This window comes from Colletotrichum jinshuiense, chromosome 5 (genome assembly GCF_051148585.1).
Source record: "Colletotrichum jinshuiense chromosome 5, complete sequence".
Classification (NCBI taxonomy): domain Eukaryota; kingdom Fungi; phylum Ascomycota; class Sordariomycetes; order Glomerellales; family Glomerellaceae; genus Colletotrichum; species Colletotrichum jinshuiense.
This window is the reverse complement of record NC_139312.1, coordinates 3,526,940-3,534,469: the sequence shown is the minus strand read 5'-3', so window position 1 is coordinate 3,534,469 and position 7,530 is coordinate 3,526,940. Positions and strand designations below refer to the sequence as shown.

The following is a 7,530-nucleotide window of genomic DNA, read 5'->3' as shown; positions in this document are numbered from 1 at the left end:
CGGGCTGACGTAAACTCGGCCCGGCAAGTAGGTGTAGCGGGGGTAAGTGCGAAAGAGAAGGGATTGGCAGGTACGGCCCGGCCATCGTTTTGTCTATCTCAGACTTTCCGGAAGTCGCGCAACGACAAGTACGTACTGTGTTTACAGATACTTATCGGGTAGGTGGACGCCGCTGGGAAGTTCCAACTTTTATGTAAGCAGAGCAACATGCGGCTTGTCGTACACCCCCAGGGAGGCATCACTCTGGAGACTAGGCCTACCTACGTCTCGAGCAATAAAATAAAGACATCGTCAAATAGTGGCGCAAGCGAGAGTCTATTATTATTGATGCTGCTACAATTGGGGGTGTCGGTGTGCAGTATCTGATCAACATTGAAGGTGAGATCAGCTCGATACCCTTCTCCTTTATTATAAGGTATTTGGCTGAAGGCTGGGAGAAAGGAGGGCCGGCGAGGTTGTAGATGTTCCTTTAACCGCTGATACCAACGGCCTCACTAAAATTGCATCGGCTCTGACGCATTTTTCATCGACGATCTGATTCAACTGCGCCGAATGAAAGAATTGACCCGAAGCGCTGCTGCAACCCTCCGTCCCAGCATGCCTCATACATGTTCTGTCAACGTGGCACAAACCTATAGGGGATGGCAGTTGCCAGAAGAGAAAAAGGGAAAAGGGACACAGCAGTTGTTAGGCGCATGCAACTCCATCCATTTGGGTCAGCATGACAATTCCACACACAATGTTATGTCATGTCAGCTCTCGTGACTATTTTCCTTTTTCTTCCAAGTTTCTTTTCCTCCTTATCCTCCAAAGCATATGTAAGAGTGCAGCTGGTATCTATGAGCGTTGCCTCTAGCATCTCCTTCACTTCCGAAAATCATACACCATTTCTTTGCTCGCGAATGCCATGGGGCCGGGCGGGGCCGGATCTGCGCCGCCATTTGCCAGGCGGCGGCCCACAACGCCCGCGTACGGTTTGGCTTGGCTTGGTAAGACGCCTGGATGAACCTATACTGATACAAGATCCAAGGGCTCTCGATCCCAGGCAAGTAGATTCTCTACAAATTACAAATTGTCGAGTTATCCGAGCGTCAAGACTCAATCGACCAGGCCGGCAGCTCGGACCCATCATTCCCATCGCCTCCAGCACCTCTCATTAAACTATCAAAAAAGGCCATGTCGACGCCTTGGAATGCCCAATCATCGACTCCAGCTGTAACAATGGGGTACTCGCACTGCTGTAACAACATCTCAGACGTGGAGTTCGGGCTTTGCAATACAACCTGCGAAGAAATGGGGTCATCACCAACGGCTGCAGACTGGATCGAGAGCTCTCTCCTTCGACCCTCTGTCTCTATCGAAAGACCCTCGTCGTAGTTAATGGATATCTCTTTGGAGATGATGCCCTCGCGTGCAATATTAATAACCCCAAAGTAAGGGATGTATACTCGCACAGCGCCACCGCTGTCCTTGCTAGGCTCCTCGTCCAACTCCTCCGCAGCGTGCGGCGCCTCAACGCTCACGCTATCGGCGCGGTAAGCATGCCCGCTGGCTGCTTCAGATTCGATAGCTAGCAGGCGCCGCAACAAATCTGCACTCTGCGCGCTCAGCGTGTCTGCGTGCAGCCGACTAACCTCTTCCATGCTCTCCTGCGTTTGCTCTATCATGGCGCGATCGGCCGGGCGCTGATGCGCGAGCAGGTTTTCTGTTTTCGCCGCCGGCTCCCCCTGCCGCTTCGAACGTGCAACAGCATCAGCAGATCGCCGGTGTCCGTCAAGGTGTGCTATTTGAAGCGTCATGGCGGCCATCAAAGCAAAGAAGTCGATGGTTCGGCAGCATAAAGCCACCCGGCTGAAGCTCCGGAACATGATGAAGCGAGAGAGCACCTCGCGGGACGCGTTGACGCAGGTGATGAGAGAATAGTCGTATTTTTGTCCGGCTGACGAGGAGCGCAGCATGTACGGGAGATGGAGCTGATTGAGCAGATTATAATGGAAGAGCTGGTGAAATTGCCGCCGCATATCCCAAAACATTGCCTCAGGCTTGTCTACAACAGTAGCCAAGTTTGCAGCGAGCCACCATTTACTTGGGAGACCAGCAGCCGCCGTCTGCAGCTCTGCGTCCAATTCTTGCGTTAGGGAAAGGTCTTGGGAGCTGGGATCGGATTGGTTGCGTTCCAGGAGACGAGATGCGACCACGCAGTGTACACGCTCCAGACGCCCCATTGGCGTATCCCCTGCGAGCATTGCTTTAGACGCCATACTCTGATCGAGTGTGCCTTGTGGTAGGCCGAGCATGAGGCAAAGATGGCGTTCAGCAAATACGATTCGGAACCAAATGAATTCCGGGTGAGCTTTCTTGTTGGGATCAAGAACCTTACCCTGGGCCTGACTTGCTGGTTTGTGGAAGCCCATCAACTGCGCAACGACCATCGCTCTTCGGATCGCGATCAAGCCTTTGCGAAGGTTTCCACCGTTCGCTTGGTACAGGCTCTCGAGCATGACGCACTCTAGTCCCTCAACGCTACCGATAAGATCATCGTTTGTCGTGACGAGACCTATAGCCGCATCGGCTAGCCGATTCATCATCTCACTGGGAGGTTCCGAGAGTCCTTTTACCACTTCATGGCTATCGGGGGGGAGATGTTGCAAGAAGGTAGCGACGTGGAGCATGTATCTCGCTATGAAGACGGGGTGGGCATATGGCTCTGGCCTCTCAAGCAGGCCCTCTGAGGACTTGGGATCACTCCCGTCAAGGTCCTTATACGGGACAGTCAGCATTTGGTTGAATAGGATAGATATGTTACTGCGAGCCTTGAGAATGATTTCGGAATCTTTCGATGAAGGTAAATATTTGTGCAGAATCCGAGATAGCTTCTCATATTTCCTGGGTATAAAAAGTTGTGCTTTGTCATTTTTAGATTTCGTAAGCACAGCACCGCCAGTGAGAATCCCGTATTCGACTGCTTCGGTATTCTAATTTCAAACTGTGAGCAATTGTCCCCTCATATATCACTGTTTGGTATCAAATACGTACCACTGAAGACTCATACGAAGAGAACAATTGCGAAGACTCAGAGCTAGTAGATGCGGGAGTGAGACGACCTTGTATGGGTCTCATATCGTCTTTTCTTGTTGTGTCTGCGCTGGTACAGTCCGAGCCATTTGAAGCGTTCTTGAGTAGTTGCTCGAGTAGTGTCTCTACTCTCACCATACGATCGCCCATCTGAAGGCTCCTGTCTAGTGAAGGTGAGATCTCTTCGGGAAACTCTTGGGCGACACACTTGGCACCCCGTCGCTGGCAGCTGATGCAGACGGCATCTGTGGGGGAGACAAAGATGCACTTCATTTTCCGTCGCCTGCACTCCCAGCAGCTATGTGTTCCCTTTCGCACTTTTCTTCGCCTGTCCTCGGACTCGCTATCGAGTTCACGAGCCCTGGATAGGGTCTTGTGGGACCGCTCAACGCGTGGTGTAGGCATTGAATCTGCACCGACACGCTCGCTGCGGGGGTGGCGCCAGGGGTATTTGAGATAGGTTGCCAGAGCAATGTCTCAGTATAAATGCCGGTACAGAAATACCACGGTCGAGTTACGGATGAACATGCAAGGAGAGGAATGGAAATGGCGTGGATTGCAGGCGTGACGGACGTAAAGTGAAAGTTCGAAGGCATGTGCTAAGCTAACCGTGGTGGAAATGGATGGAATCTCCTAAACCGGATTTCGACCGGAAGCCCGGCGGACGGGAAGCCTTGCGGACGACAGCCTAAGGTTCCGAAGGATTTACACCGTCAGCACTACCCCTACCTGCCCCGCTTTTTCGCCTTGCAGTGGCGTTCGTTTACTTGGGGCGCCGAGAGGTAGCGATCGACTGGGTTGTGTCCCACTTTAATGTGATCTACTGGTACCATACTGTCAAATCTCCCAAGTCACCAAGAATTAAAACATCCTTAAACTCGGTGGACGGATAGCATTAGGACCTGGGCCTATTGATTCTGTGTAACAGTTCAGCGGATCATTCTTTGCTGTCAATGATCTCTATAAAAGGCTGTTGGTTCTCATGAACTGGTGAATTTTGAGTAACGACTGTATCTTCTTATCGTCCTGCCGTCTTCGGTCCTATACTCTTCATCTAAAGCCAGACAAATTTTCACAATGGCCAACCGCTTTAGTATTATTCCCAAAAATGTCCTGGGCAAGCCCGAGCCTCTCAACCTGCACGTGCCTGAAGAGGACTTGTCCGAGTTTCGAGAGCTCTTGCGACTCTCCAAGATCGGGCCAGCAACCTGGTGGAACCAGCATACCGACGGCCAATTCGGAATCTCTCGCGAATGGCTCAGCCAAGCGAAGGAGACCTGGCTGAACTCCTTCGACTGGCGCAAGCATGAGGAACACATCAACAGTTTCCCAAACTTCAAGATGACGGTTGAAGACGCGGAAGCCGGACAGATCGAACTCCACTTTACTGCGCTATTCTCCGAAAATCAGGACGCTATCCCGGCCATCTTCCTTCATGGCTTTCCAGCTTCGTTTACTGAGTTCCTGCCAATGATGCAGTTACTAGCCGATAAGTACACGCCCGAGACTCTACCGTACCATATCATCGCGCCATCCTTGCCCGACTATGGATTATCCGGTGGCTCTAGCCAGAATGTCGAGATGACTTTGGAACAAGCTGCACGCATTATGAACCAGCTGATGATTGACCTTGGGTTCGGTAAGGGGTACGTCGCACAGGGAGGCGATCTTGGCAGCCTGCTCGCACAGATCATGTCTGTTCGGTTCGATGCTTGCAAAGCTTTCCATCGTACGTATTTTACCCGAACGGGAAAACGGGGCTGCGAGCCGTGACTGATGAGTTATAGTCAATATGCTTGTCTTGAATGCGGGAGAGGCAGTCCCTCTCTTGGACAGCCTGACCACTGAAGAGCTCCAAATAATGGAACGGACCGATACCTGGCGCAAAACTGGCTTGGCATTTGCACTTGAACATGGCACTCGTCCCTCCACCGTCGGGTTGGCTATATCGTCCAACCCAATCACTCTGCTAGCTTGGTATGTATTCTGTTAACATTACTAGGCTCTCGGCTAACAATCTTTAGGATGGGTGAGAAGCTTCTCGAATGGGTTGACCAGCGCGGACCATTCTCCATCGATACTGTGTTGTCTATGGTAAGCTTCTACTGGTTTACAGACACGTTTCCTCGCAGCTTGTATCACGCAGAGATGGTGAAGGGGCTTTCCCAAGGAAAACCGCATCCGATATCGAAAGAGAAGCCGTTGGGGTATTCCATGTTCGCACATGACCTTGCGGTGTTGCCCCAAGCCTGGGCCAAACAGATTTACCCCAATCTAGCTTTCTTCAAGACCCATTCCATGGTCAGTAGTGTTTCCTCGTCGTGCAACATCCTATGAACGTTATCGCTAATTCAAATTCACAGGGAGGGCACTTTGCCAGCCTGGAGCAACCAGAGGCGTTCTTGGAAGACATCGAGGAGTTTTTAAAAATTGTTGCCGGGTTGTTTACAACCGAACAGTAAACGAGGAGTAGACAACACCTGAAAATGGCATTGTGTCTTTATTTGATCGTTCAATTGGAACAGGGCTTAGGTGCAGGGTTCAACACCGCCACAGGCATACAAGCCACAGCCAAGGGAGCATGCACAACCGTAGCTACCCATATGTAGTCCTTTGTAATTTTTCCTCTATAAGTAGCTCCGTAGGTATGATTAAATATCAGGCAGAAAGAGAATATTACGCACGAACACACAGACAATTGATTTGTAGTTGTATAATACTTTGCAGTACGTAGGTCGTGACGCCGCCAAGACAGACTGTCAGAGATGCAAGGGATAATATAAAGGCGACAAGAAGAGTTACACAGGGGCGAAATAAAAGGAGACAAGAAGACGAGACAAATAGTAAAGGAAGAAATATTAGAGTGGACGAAAGAAAAAAGGCTAGGATATAGATGACAGACCAAGTTTAGAGACTTATATATCTACTTCTGTTGATTTTTACCATTGGGAAAAGCCGGCAGCGAAAATCTTTTGTGCAGAATTTCAATTTATCGGAAAAAGACATATAATAAACTCACCACGGTAACTTTGATCACACAATTTGATAAGTGCCACCAACTGTCATCTTGACCAAAAAAAGATGAGATGTTCTGAGGCTAATAGCGTACTTTTTCAAAAGTTTCTAGTGGCATGGTTGCCGATTAAGCCGGCATATGCATGCACGTGTTGCCACTAAGCCGTAAAATATGACTCACCGCTTAACTAAGCTTTGTATCTTTCTCCGTCGACATCATCAACAAATACTTGAGAGCCTCCCATAACCGGCTACAATACGCATCAAACCGTTAAGTAATAAGACGACAAACACATACCATGTGGAGGAGGTTGTTTCCGTCATCCGACTCTCAGAATCCATCGCCGCAGGCCCAAGCGCGACCAACGGATGAACCTGATCTCACACCCACCTACCAGTCATGGCATGAGTTCAACCAAGACACCGCGCAATGGACACCAGTCCCAAACGCCACAAATACCAGCCCACCGACGGACCTGAACGAATCCGGTCTGAAGTTTACTCTAGCGACGTGGAACATTGACGCATTTTCTCCGCTGCCGAAAGACCGACTCACTGGCATATTCTCCCGCATGCTTGACCACGCGCCGGCCCCAGATATCATCTTTCTCCAAGAGGTCAACAGACCCATGGTACCCATAATTTTGAACGAAGAGAGAATTCGCGAAGGCTGGTACTCTAGCGAGAAAGACACTTATAACTGGGGCGGTCAACTGTTCGCAACAATGGTACTCATGTCGAAAGCCCGATTCTCACTTTTAGGCAGATCGGCTTACGGTGCTCTCGGGAGAGTTTCACGAGTCAAGTTTCGGACAAGATACGGCAGAGACGCACTCTGTAGCGAAATAATGCTCCCGTCGAAGCCGACAACAAATATTGATCGTCCTACATATAAGTGCGTGCGGCTCGTCAACGTGCATCTAGACTCACTTGCGATAACGCCTTCCCGTCGACCCCATCAACTATCAGTCGTATCAAACCTTCTCCATGAAGTAGGATGCGGTCTGGTCGCTGGAGACTTCAACCCAGTTCTTCCGGAGGACCAGGCACTCATCGAAGAGAACAATCTCGTTGATGCTTGGAAGGCTGTGCGAGGCGAAGAGCCTGGATACACATGGGGAGTGGATGGCACCGAGCCGTACCCGCCCAATCGAATGGACAAGGTTGCAGTGGTGGGTCTTAGGCCTTTGCAAATGGAGGTGATGCATCCAGATACCATCGTTGTTCCTGGTGCCGAGGTAAGGACTGTGCTTTGGAGTGACCACTCTGGTCTGAAATGCACTTTTGAAATCAATGAGGACTGAGGTGCCGAAAAGAATTCTAGCTTAGAGACTTCTTGCGTCTTGGGTGTCTTAGGAGCCGAATTAGACTGTTCCCCGAGCAGCTAGCAAGCAACGTCAATGAAAGGCGCAATCGAAGAAACAGTGTTGAAGAAGATCG

The 7,530-nt window shown here is 50.4% G+C and overlaps 2 protein-coding genes across 2 annotated transcripts; one reads left to right on the top strand and one right to left on the bottom strand.

Annotated features, from left to right (window-relative positions):
- Positions 1-1,091: 1,091 nt before the first annotated feature.
- EsH8_V_000857 (uncharacterized protein) lies at positions 1,092-3,480 on the bottom strand (the record flags this gene model as incomplete). Its single annotated transcript, XM_083273373.1, has 2 exons — positions 1,092-2,975; positions 3,037-3,480. 2 exons carry the CDS (start codon positions 3,478-3,480, stop codon positions 1,092-1,094), a joined length of 2,328 nt encoding a protein of 775 aa, XP_083126088.1.
- Positions 3,481-4,152: 672 nt separating this feature from the next.
- EsH8_V_000856 (epoxide hydrolase family protein) lies at positions 4,153-5,537 on the top strand (the record flags this gene model as incomplete). Its single annotated transcript, XM_083273372.1, has 4 exons — positions 4,153-4,804; positions 4,863-5,052; positions 5,100-5,376; positions 5,439-5,537. The coding sequence occupies 4 exons, from the start codon at positions 4,153-4,155 to the stop codon at positions 5,535-5,537; spliced, it is 1,218 nt and encodes a 405-aa protein (XP_083126087.1).
- Positions 5,538-7,530: the final 1,993 nt, after the last annotated feature.